Raw genomic sequence first — 13,272 nt, forward strand, 5'->3', positions numbered from 1 at the left:
TTGATTTTAAAAATATGTTTAATATATCAATTGGATTTGGGTTTAATGAAAGATATTAGTCCTGCATAATACTAGAAAAAATATTCACATTGAGTACCTGATATTGCTTTAAATAAGATTACCTTTAGTAAAAATACTATATAATGCACAATAATACATACATACAGACATATATATATATATATATATATATATTAGGTATGTCACTCCTACGAAAGTTATTTATATATGGGAGTACTGTTTATTTTGGACGTAGAATTTGAAACTCACATTCTTTAATTAAATTAAAGAAAACTGAAGAAATTATTGATTAATAAAACAAATCAAACAACAATGTGTACCAAGCTCATGGATTTCATTTGTACAAGAAGAAACAACTAACAAATATGGTGGTGAATTTCATTTCATTGGTGGGGCTGTTACCATGCCAATCTTTCTATAATCGTGGATGATGACACATCTTCGTCCTCCATATAATATAAGGGATTTATTTTCAGTTAAATCTCTTAATCAAATTAGGGGAATGTAATTTAAGTCTTAAGCAAATTTATTTAAGAAATTAAAATTTTAACTATATTTACAAAAATATCCTTTCCCCTTTTTTCCCCTCCAGCATAGCTACTGGCTAGAGTATTACTATCCTCTATTTCTATTATAAGGCACCTTCTATAAACATGTTTTGATCGTTAATACAAGACACACTATGGAATATTAATTACATCTTTCAAATAATACAAATTTAAAAAAAATCATTTAAACATGGGTAAAACAAAATTCATAATTTCATTATTTCTCATTGAATTCAGGTGAAATAATTAAAGGTGTCTTATAATAAGGGTTAAAAAGATCTAAGGGTCAAAGAAACCACCAATGAGCTTTGTCACTAATGCTTCCTCCCTAATGGCCAGGCCAATATATCGAAGCTTTGTCCCCACCATGCTGAGAGTGGCAAGACTAAGGTCTAAACTCTCAACATCAGCTTTGCCAAAAAAGTTTACAACCATTTAAGCTAGTAAACACTTCCAAAATAACCATGTAAAATTACACACACACAACTTGCTTAGAGTCTAAACCATTCAATAAACAATTCCATTTGAAAATTTTCAAACATTTTTACAAAAAATACTTTTGAAAGCACGTATTTCAGAGTGCTTAAAAAAAGCTCAATGAAAAATGAGGGTGAAACCTACCGAAGAACTTTTCTTAAAAAGCACTTCAGTATGTCAATTTTTAGAAGTGTTCATTGTAAAGAACGCTCCAAAATTAAAATAATTAAGAAAGAAAAAAATTACATAAACCTTTAGGAGCACTCACATATGAGCGCTCCGAAAGGTTATTACACAAAAAATAAAAAAAATATATAGCCTTTGAGAGTGTTCTAAAAGGTGATTAAAAAAATTTCTTTTATCTGAACACATGCATCAATTCATGTCATCCCCTTCTCTATTTTTGACAGTTTTGACTTTGCCCCTCTAGCTTTCTCATCAGTCACCGAAGGCCACCAGTGAAGAGCCGAACTGTTGTCGCCATTTTCACTCTCAATCGCGTCATTACTCATCCTGCTATCGTCGCCGATTCACTGTTTTTGCTCTTAAAGCTGAATTGCTGTTTTCATTGTTTTAGGTAAGTTCCAATTAACATTGTCTATTCATATTATTTATATATATATATATAAGAAAATATTTTTTAATCATTCTAACATCTTCTTTAAATAGAGGGAAGAGATTGGACCTAATGCTCCAATTTCTCGAGCTCTTGTTTGGAAGACTGCTCGAGAAAATAAAGAAGAAAAATTACCTGATAAATGCACTCAAAAAGTTTGGGAGGATTGTGTGAGTACTGATATTTTAGTGTATTACTTTATTTACATTATTTGCTTAATAATCAATTTATAATTTATGCAACAGGAAGTATTATCACAATTAATATCACAAGATGATGCGAGTGAACATGTGGATGTCCTTGGTAGGGTATTGGGAGCTCCAGAGGTCTCTGATCGCGTTAGAAGAGTTGAATTTGGCATTTCTCAAGGCACTTACATTAGACGTTGGTCTAAAATTTTTATTGAAAATGATTTTAATATAAAGATGGTGGAAATAGAGGCGAGAATGGAAAAAAAAAAATTCAAGCTCAAATGAAAAAGAGATTTGAGCAAATGATTGGAGTCGTAAATGTGCCACAAGCTAGCCGTAGTGATAAAGATAGCTGCTCATTCTATATTAAAGAAGATTTTCCTAAGGTTATAGTTTTTCTTTATACTATCTTCTCTTTATTCACAAATTATGTTTAACTTTTTTAAAAATATTAATTTTTTAATTTTAGGGCGAGTCTTAATGTCAATTATAGTTAGAATTACTACATTGTTGTGTTATGGCACTCAGATCTATGTATAATGACAATAGCGTTACTACACACTCTAGATCGTTGCCTGCTAATCACTTAAAGGTGACTATAACTATTCCAATAGAAAATGATGCTGAGTTATCGGTGCAAATAGAAGATGAGAATATATTCACAATTTTTGATGCTGTTGGAACTTATGTGGCTTGCTTTACAAAGCTAATTAAATTACAGGTATAATAATTGATGATTCTTTAAAATCATTCATGTTTTCTTTTGGCCTTACTAATTCATTTTATATTTTGTAGTCCTCAAAATCTAAAGAAGTAGTAAAGAAGCCAATCAAAGTGAAAGGAAAGCCGTCAAAAGGATCTATCTCTATAACTAAGGTAGGGAAGACCACCACAGAGTTTACTCAACTGAAATATCCTTATCAAAATGCACTTCAAGTGACTATGTGGACAACATTTAAAAATAAGATCCGTGAAGTAAAATTTGAAAAGGAGATTTATGGTGAAATAATTAGTGAAAAATTAGCAGTTGAAAATATCAATAAGATTCTGACCAAAGATTGGCTACAAACTACACAAATTAGTTTATACATCTAGTACTTTCTAAATTTTATTGTTTATTATGGTATTTATTTAATTTTAGTTGTGAATGATTCTATTTTTTTTTTCATTTTAGGTACTGGTATCATACTTTTATGGTGCCGGGTTCATTGATAACAAAACTTTCATTTATTAGCCCTTACAACACTAGTACCTATAGTGTTAAGTATTATTTTTAAAAGATTACTGATGCATTCAAAGTCAAAGGCAAAAGAGACATGTTATTTTTAGCTGCTCACAATTCAAGGTAAATTATTATTGTTATTTATCTTTAACTTTAGTTAATATTTTAGTTAATAAAATATTTTATTTTTTCAGGTAACATTGAGTGCTTGTTTGTATCAATCCATTCATTCTTATGAGTTATTATCTTGACTCATTAAGAGATAGTAACTTTAAGAACTATAAATACATGAGAATATTATTTAATCAGTAAGTTTTTTTAGTTCTATATTATTTAAAGATATTTATTATAACAATTAGTTTTTACTTGGTATGCTTAATTATTATATTACAGGGCTGTAGCATGTTATTGAGGTGGTGAAGATCTTCCTCCAAACACCGAAAGGCCTGATCCTGTTGAGTTTTATTCATAAAAAAGAATAAAGTTTTGTATTATTTTCTTAATAAAATAAGTAGGTACGTATCTAAATGATTGTTTGATTGATATTTTATGTTTATTATTCTAAATATGCTATTATGCATTGATGTAGAATTTTTAAAAAATTCTGAAACTTTTAAATTATAGAGGAGACTCTGCCAGATTTTTGACAGCAAATACTTGTATTATATATATAACTTCATCACTGAAGTATTTTAAATTAAGTTAAAATTTATTTCTACCATATTTTAATAATAACATCTTTTATTATTTTATAGTTACCTACACAATTACAAGTTTGGGAGTGTGGATACTATGTTATAAAGTTTATGAAAGAAGTAATCACATAATAAGAGTTGATCATTCCTAAAAATGTAAGTCAAAATCTTTAAAATTAAGTTAATATAATGTTAATTATTAATATATTGCTTTCATATCTTGTGTAGTATTTTATTGCAATAAGATGTTTGCATTTTACTATGAAATAAATAGAAGATTTAATTGAAGAATGGTCAAAATATATTATTGATTGTTTGTAATAGGAAGTTATATTAATGTTAGAAAAATACCAATAATGTCATTTGCTAGACTTGTTAGAAATTAAACTAGTTAGTTAGGAAATTAAAATTATTATATTAGTTTCAAGTTCTTTTCTTGTATATAAATTTTTATGTTGATATTATTTTTGAATTAGTTTTTCATATTGTGATTAGTCATTGTTTAAAGAGACATAAAAGGAAAAATTTTAAAAAAAATTATTTTTAAAAAATAAAAACAATCTACGAGAATACTTATTTGAAGAGCTCTGCTGTAGAGTGACATACGAGAGCGCTCCTGTAAGTTGTCATTTGAGAGTGCTCTTAAAATGAGCGCTCCCATATGTCGCTATACAAGAGTGCTCTTCAGATGAGCGCTCATAGGAGCGCTCATCTGAAGAGCGCTCCTATATGTGTCATTTTTGGCCCTTTTATACGGGAGCATTTTTTGGAAAGCACTCCTGTATACATACATACAAGAGTGCTTTTTAAACGCTCCTGTATATTTCGAAATGCTTGATATGGGAACGCTTTAAAGTAAAAAAAAATACACTCCTATAAACTTATTTTATAATAATGAAGAGTCAGTTCAGTGAATATTCTATAATCAAGTTGATAATCACAAACTAGTAATTGCAAATGAATTCTTTCAATTTACAAAATGAAAAGTTTGGAGTCTAATGTACTCTCTCCGTTTTATTATATTTTTTCTTTTAATTAAAGTTAAGAAATACAATAATGTAAAAATATGATATACTTTATCAAACTTATCCCTAATTTATTATTCTATACCGTAAATATACAACAAAACATGCTAATTATTAGAAGATCGACTTGTGGGGAGATAATAGCAAGTGGGAGAAGGACAGAACAGTGTAGGAAGATCAAGAAAGGAAAGTTAGAATTTAGTACACCCAATTAGAAAGACTTATTGCCGCAAGATTTTTTTTTTTTCCTCTTAAATTATGAGCATATTATGTTTTAGTAGTTTCGAAGACGTCATCGTCACGATGGAATAGAAATTAATTTATAAAGAAACAATATAACTTTTAGTTGCTTAAGGTTACATTAATTATCGATTTGGTTTTTTAAATTTATTTTAATTATTATTTTGATCCTTATTATTTAAAAATGAAGTAATACTATTAAAATTTGTTAACATACATGGATAACAAAATATTGATAACAACCATGTAAATTAATCAAAAAAATATAATTATTTAGTTAAAAAAATAGACTCTAAAATTAAAAAAAAACAAGAGAATAAAGTATAGCATATACTCCTTCCGTTTAAAAATATAAGACATTTTTTGAGTAGTTAGATGTTTAAAAATTTAAGGTATTTTTAGTCTGTTGAGGTGTAATCATTGCCTTTTTTTTTTCAAAAGTGCCCCTATTAGTAGTGACTTTATATTTATTATAGGATGTTTAATAGGAGTAAATATAAAAAGATAAGGTTAGTTTAAAAGTAGATAGCTACTTTATTGAGAGGTGAGATTCAGTTAAAAATGCCTTACATTTTTTAACGAAGGGAGTAGATGATTATATATCAGGAAAAATTAAATTGATTTGAGGTTTAATTTTTTTTAATTTAACTATATATACATGTCAAGTCATCAATATATACTATAACATTTTTTGTTTTAGGCAACAATTTTCTGATTGCCTAATGTAGATGTAATAAGTAGATTTTGTATACATGTTGCTATTAATCCCTACGGTAAACAATAAATATTATTTGGCAAAATTTGAAAATTGTTCTTAAAATAAAATAAGCAACAATTTTAAAGTATTGAAATAAAATTTTTGAATAAACAATATGGAAAACTATTTCCTATAAACATGCTTTTATCACAATATTCCCAAACTGTACGTTCCTATTTTAATAGGCAGCAAAAATATATATGCTGCCTATAAATCTTCATTATTGCAATGTTTAAGAATTGTTACTTATTTTTTTCTACACATAAAGAAAATATTTTTTTGATAATTTTTCTTTAATTTTAATTTATTATATATTTAAAAAATTCAAAAATTAAATTAAGAATTATCTATAATATTTAAAAGCCATGTTAGAAGAGTAATTAAAATCACATCTTCCTTTCAAGAGGTGCAAGGTTTGAATCTTAGTTGGGAAAAGAAATATTAAGTGTGTCTATGTAGTTTTGGCTGTTTAACATGATTTTACAATAATTCTTAAATATTGTCTATTTTATGTGATAAACAATATTTCAAAATCGTTGCTTATAGATAGTTAGATAATAATTCCAGCCTATTGTCATAAGGTAACAATTTTAATGAAGTATGGCCATAGAGTGAACAAATTGTTACTTCAAAAGTGTTTCCTAAACATACATGCAATAGTTTTGGTAGTTCTTGCTTCATTTTTAAAAATGTTCCCATAAGTCAAAATTGTTGTTTTAAGAGTCAATTTACTTCTTTGGTTTTATTTATAGAGTAGAGATGAAAGATTAATTTTGATCTCATTTATAGGGTATTTTATGATTTTTTATATTCATCTTTACCTTTATGCCTTTATTAAGCATTAGGAAATATTATTAAAAATAGTTATTTTTAATTTGTTTTTATCAAAGGGTAGAGGTAGATCTGAAAACTTATTAAATTTTAAGATAAAATTTAATTAAAGTTTAAAATTTTTCTTAATTTTAATAAAATATGCTAGACATGACTTATAAATAGGATCAAAGGGAGTATATTTTAAAACTCAAAGGACTTACACATGGTAATTTGAAAAAATATAAGGAATCAAAAATTAATAACTAAGACAACAAATTTGAAAAATTGAAAGTTTCATTATCACATTCATAAATAATATACGAGTGATTATGAGATCGGAATAGTGGACATGATTTGCAAGAAACAGAGACGCATGAGCATGCAAGTTGCCAAGTATTCCGAGAGATTAAAGTCTACAATTTTAAATTATGGCAACATTGGCTCTAGAGGGAAGATTAGACACACACTATGTACTCCTTCAGTACATAGTCCCAAAATTTAATATTAATTCTTGTGATCAATGTCAATAAAGACTTAATTATGACAATGAAAGATCATCTAACTAAGCATTACGAGGCTTTATGCAGATAAAAGCCACAGTTCAAGCTGCCTGGCTAGATCCATCTTATCCAGCCACTAATTGAATTTAAAATTATTTATTCTTCTTCATTTTGACAAATATGTTTCTGTTATCAAATTTTCTCTAGCAATCACTGATTATATTAAAATCAGAGACATTATTTTAAAAAAAGGGCTTGAATAATGTCTATTATAGAAGTTAATTATTAATTAGGTCGAGACGTCTGAGAAACTCCAAAAGTTTTTTTTTTTTGGCCAAAAGAAACTCCAAAAGTTAACATTGAAATAATCCCACTTCTTATTATTGTTATTTTTTTACACAGTTTCTGATCAAAGCCACCTCAGTTTTCTTTTGTTTTTTTTGATAAAGCCCCTAATTCAGTTTTCAATGTCATTTATGAACCTTTTTTAAAGAATAATTTTTGAGAAAAACATGGGTATATTAAAATGGAAACCCTTATTCAGCCTAAAAGCTTGGGGAACATTGCCAGCCCAACATACTAATTTTGATTTGCCCGTCACTTCAATCGCACCCTCCTCTCTAATGCGGCTTTATTAAGTTAAACAAAGAAATATAATCCTATGAATAATGAAATGATAGTATAAATTGAAAAAAAAAAAAACATAGTGTATCAAATACATATCATTAATATGTGATAGAAACCAGATATTAGTCATTCACAACATAACAAATCAAAATTTAAATTCCTATCAAGATAAGTAACATGTTTATATTTAATATGATTGTGTTTGGAACATAATTGACATTCACTTGGGGAGACACATGTGAGAACTTCAAAAATATGATAAATTTGATATTTAGAGAGAATCCAAATGGATAACCAACTATTTTGTCTCCGAGGAATTGCATTGCACCGTAATACTCCACCAATGCCATAACCAATCATCTCCATACTGGTGATGCACCCCACCAACATAAACAAAACCCACTGTACTCTTATATATATATATATATATATATATATGAGAAGATATATAATAAATGCAAAATATGTACTCTGTTGTTGTGAGACCCACGTATCATAGTCACAGATCTTGCAGCTATTATTTGTCTATCCTCATCTTAGTTTGTCTCCAAGTTATACTTAAAAGGGCTTCAAGAGGGACGAAGAATCAGAATGCCACCGCTTCAAATAACGGCGGACACTTCCCTGTGGAACAGATCGAAACCCAACAAAAAAACAGAATATAATAGCAAACTTCGTAAATTGTTGCCATATTAATGAACTCTTTCTTCCTCACAGTTTCTCCCCGCCGCATCAGACATCTTCTCCCATGGCTTTACACGTACCTTCAACTTTATATCACTCAACATCCCACCCCTCCACGTATCCACTAAGAAAATCCATTTGATCAAAACCAAAATTAATGTTTTGTGAAAAACCGGTGAGTTTTTTCCATTCCACCTCAGTCAAATTTACAACGTTCCCGAATAATTTACATCTTAAAGGAGAAAAATTTTAAAGCAGTCAACCCCCAAATTACCAATCTGGGCAAGCCAGCCGCATGCAAGCTCGTGTATAGATACGGTAACTTCTAGCAACGGTCCAAAAACTTTACACGAGCTTCTCAATCCTGGAGGTTATAATTAGCCGTTCCGATCGTTCGAACTGTTTCCGGGCTGCGCCTGATCACGGCGGGCTTCCACTCTGACCCTCCTGTTTCAGAGTCGCGATCATTTCCACCGATCTGTCGCTGTAGTTGCAGGTACAAGTGACGCTGGTGTTGTCGCCGGCGAAGGAAGAAGACCTGCTCGAGGATGCCGGAGTGGCCAAGCAAGTCGGCTTCTCTTCTCCCGGCATGATCACCAAGAACTTGGGCTCGCAGGCCACCGGAGACGGCAGTTTCTGGGTTCCGTCGAGCTTGGCGTCACCGGCTTCCAGGTCCGGCTCACCTTCGCGGCTTTCGTCGAGGAATCCGGAGAGCTTCCAGTAGGAGCAGGCGAGAATCAAGAGGGCGAAAGCGATGAGACCCAACATAGCAGCCAGACCTCCGAACAAGTACGGCACCGGAGAATGCCAGGGCGAGTGCGGCTGAGCCGGCTCGGGCGATTTGGCTCCCACGTTGATGGGCTCTCTGTAAGCAGCCATTAATTAACAGTTTTTGGCAGAGAGAAGGAGAAGAAAAGAAGATTGATTGAGATGAGATTGATTATGGGTTTGTGAGAAGCGGATGATTGCAAGGGTAAAGGGATAATGGTACTTATAGAGAGGGTCAAGAAGAAAACGAGAGCGGTGGTGGGGTTTGATATGGCGTCATTGCCAAAGGTGGGCCATGTTGAGAACTCTCTTGTTCGGATATGGAGTACTATATGTATATGTAAATATATGCATTTGGATATCTGTATAATTAAAGCTAGTGAGATAGGGATATAGAAGATAATTTAGTATGAAAGGCCACTAACTAACATAAGAAAGCTGGCCTGGCTACATATATTAATCCACTTTCATTTGCATCTGAATTCATTCATAATGTGGCATCTGATACCATATTTCATTTATTTGGATACTAGAATATGAATCTGATACCCGGACGTTTGGCCACATATATGAAAGTGTGGCCTTTACCAACAAGTACTTTCAACCAGTAACAGAGTTGTATCGTTTCTCGTGTTCAAATTTTAAAAATGTAACAACATTTGGTGGTATTGTTTTCGCCCAAAAAAATCTTGACTTGACTCAATTAAGATTAGTCAGAACTTTTACTTCAGACTTGGATGATTTACTTAAAAAAAAAAAAGTAATTAAAGCCTTTAGGCCGCATACATATCCACTTCGATCGCTCCTTTAACAAATGGTGATGGGTAATTCTCATTCTTTCCATTTTCAACATACCCACAGTTTTTTATGCGTTCTCAATTATATTTTCAAGCATTTTGCCATTTTCTTCTCAAAAAGTAATGCTGCAGACTCTATTTATGCTTCTCAAAAAGTGAGCGTTATCTCATGATCGGTTAATGTTGACTGCCGGCTCAGATCAAAATGACTCGATTATTTTAAAGCATAATTGAAAGCGTAAGCATTTTTCGGGCTTTATATATATTTCATTGCACATTCAAGTTTTCATTCAATTAAATTCTATCACTCTTTTTCATTAAAAGAAAAATTCTAATACACGTACTTTTCACATGTTTAATTACTTCCCAACCAAGTTTTATGCTAATCCTTTTTATTGTAAACTAACTAATGTTAGTCCTAAGCTGCATGCACAAAATGTGAGAAACTACTGTAAAATAATTTAATTTATATAGTTTTGATTCCATCACAACATAATCTCTAAAGTTCTAACTCAGTCAACTTAGCCTCTCAAGTTTTAGACATTTAACAAATTAGTCCCTATATTTTTAAAAAATGTCTAGCTCTCCTTGGATTGGGTTGTAATTGAATTATAAAGTGTAAGACCAATGGATTAACTAGCTAAAGTTTAAAGGGACTGAGTTGCATTGAATTCAAATTCAAGAATCGAATTACGAATGTTACAAGGATCTCAATGACTGATTTTTTTTCTTTTTTAAACAATAATAATCAAAATGTTTAACATACACTTTAAGTTTTATGAAAGCATATAATGATTATTATTTTAACAGATGAGCAAAACCGGAGGGAAAATGCTGCACCTAGCACATTAAAACATCACATTCTTTTTTGTCAGGTTATACCTGTCTTTGAATGTTAAAAACAAATCATGACATTCTTTTGTGACCAAACAAAAAAGACAACGAAATGGTTATTATTGGAAAATTTATCGAAATTGTTAATATTGCAGGAGATAGAACTTATCTTTCATTCTTTGGATCTAGTTGAGTGATACGTTATCTTGTGTCCCCATTTCCCCATCACTTTATAAGATGATTATAAGTATTTAACAAGAGATAAAGATATTGCTAGCTAATTGTATTATGGGTGTTAATTTTGGGAGACTAAATCTTACGTACACAAAGTCTCTAACGTTGGATCATACAACCAGTAACTCCAACAAAAAAAGATCACTGTAACTCAGATATGTTCTTTTCATTGCATTATTGCCTTGCTTCGCACGTGGTGTTAACGTTATATATGCATGATTGGTGGTACACAAATTTCATATTATCATGCGTCCTAGTTAAGGAGAATCATTTCATACTTATCATAAGCTATAGTCTGCCAGATTTTTAACCTTTGTCATATTTTTTTGCTACTGATGGCAAGAATGATTCAATGAATGAAATATATACGCTTAACCATTATTATTAAAAAGAAAAGAAGAAAAATCAACATTTTGTATTGACGAGCGATGCCTTTGCTTTATATAGCACGTCTATCAAATTTTTCATTAAATTTTCATATATATCCAAATTATTAATTCAAGCAACATGCAAAGAGAGAATCCAACTTATAAATCATCCGATTGGTTCCTGGGAAATTAAGTCATCAATTTTTACAAGCATGGCACTTCCATTACAATTTCTCGAGATTCCTCTTTTTTTTTTTTGTGGTAACAGTTTCTTGAGATTCCTGGCTAATACTATAGTCATGTTTGGTATGGATGAATGAGGGGGTAGTACTAGAATTTAAGATAGCATTGAATTTTATAGCATTTATAAATGCCACGAAATTAAAATTTTAAATGCCACTAAAGCTCATTTTCTATAGTAGTGCTTGTTTGGTATGGAGAAATGAGGGGGTGGTACTAGGATTGAGATAGACTAATTCCAAACTTATGTATTTGGTAGGTGGGAATGAAGATTTTAACCCAAATCCCAATCCCATCTAGGTGGGATTATTTAGTACTACCACCCCCGCTATTGCAAAATCAAATCTAAGATTGATTTTTATAAAGATCGAAATGCTCTTACCTTGCTTTTTGTCTACTTCATCTTCTTCCTTCACTGGTTTGAGATCCATCATCTACTTTAGTCCCAAATCTAACATCTTTAGTCCCAGATCCATCATCGTCATCTTCAATTCGAAATATTCTAGATCTAGCTCCAAAAAATGATCTCTATCATTGCATTCATTCGAATCAGTCATCTTCTCTTCAATTTGCTTGAATCTGTCGAACACGTCTAATCTCTCACCTTTATCCCCACCATCTTCGATACATTCTCCTTCTTCTCCGATCTTGCACCCAAGGGCCTGTGGGTCTCACAAAAGCTATCGCCTTCTCCTCTCCAATCTCATCGCCACCGACCTTTGGGTCTAGCAAACGCCACCACCTTCTCCTTCTCCAATCTCACAACCATTGACCTTTGGATCTCACAGCAAAGGGGTGGTGGAGTGTGGAGCATCATCGAATCAAAGATGATACTCTGCTGCTCTAGTCACTCGTTGAGAAGGTTAAGGAGGATTAATGAAATTTTTTTTAATTTTAAGGAGTATTATAATCTTTTTATAATTTATATTTTATTATAATCTTTTTATAATTTAAAATAAATATTTTTTACAAGTATTACTTTATACCGAACCTTTTTTATTTTTATTTTTAATATTAATCTTAATTTCAATATCAATCCCCTTAAATTTAAGTCCCATGCGAAACAAGGCCTCCAATGTTTAATGTAATGCAGATGGCAGCGTGGGGTCACGTGACATCATGCAGGGTGGGCCTGTTTCAGATACAGTTGGGGGGCCCACCACCAAGCGAGCATGGGGTCAAGGGATCATCCAATCGGATCATGATCAAAGCAGTTATCTGGAATGACGTGGCAACACTGAGACCGTCGAATTTAAGATTCATTGGGGCGAAACTTTCTAGGCAATTGAGTCGCGTGTATTCGCGTGTCACTGAATCCAGCCACTTGATGTTTGTTGGCTTCCTGCATGGGTGAGAATAATTCGAGCAAATTTATGATGTTTTAAAATTTCGGAGTGGGTAATGAGTGGGAGAACAGTTTTGGTTTTGAAAAAGCTGCCAACTTTAACTCAAAACGATAAGTGTATGATTTATTTGTTTTTTTTATAAAAATGATAGATAAATTGGCTCACCAACACACAAAAAATTCATACTCAAAAAATATAAATTAAATTTTTAATAATTTACAAGTGCGTCACGTTGATATTAATATATAAAATATTTATTATTTTTATAT

At 31.1% G+C, this 13,272-nt stretch overlaps 1 protein-coding gene across 1 annotated transcript; it reads right to left on the reverse strand.

Annotated features, from left to right (window-relative positions):
• Positions 1 to 7,883: 7,883 nt before the first annotated feature.
• Positions 7,884 to 9,384, reverse strand: LOC129296326 (protein GLUTAMINE DUMPER 2-like). The gene has a single exon (XM_054934917.1). It carries the CDS (start codon positions 9,293 to 9,295, stop codon positions 8,837 to 8,839), a length of 459 nt encoding a protein of 152 aa, XP_054790892.1. The 5' UTR covers positions 9,296 to 9,384; the 3' UTR covers positions 7,884 to 8,836.
• Between the last annotated feature and the right edge of the window lie 3,888 nt (positions 9,385 to 13,272).

The sequence above is a fragment of the Prosopis cineraria genome, unplaced genomic scaffold, assembly GCF_029017545.1.
Source record: "Prosopis cineraria cultivar Desert tree isolate PC_DT_omini unplaced genomic scaffold, ASM2901754v1 PC305, whole genome shotgun sequence".
NCBI classification, from domain to species: domain Eukaryota; kingdom Viridiplantae; phylum Streptophyta; class Magnoliopsida; order Fabales; family Fabaceae; genus Prosopis; species Prosopis cineraria.

Bases quoted from the DNA above. Each gene is read 5' to 3' on its own strand.
- LOC129296326 (XM_054934917.1), bottom strand. From the start codon at position 9,295: ATGGCTGCTTACAGAGAGCCCATCAACGTGGGAGCCAAATCGCCCGAG.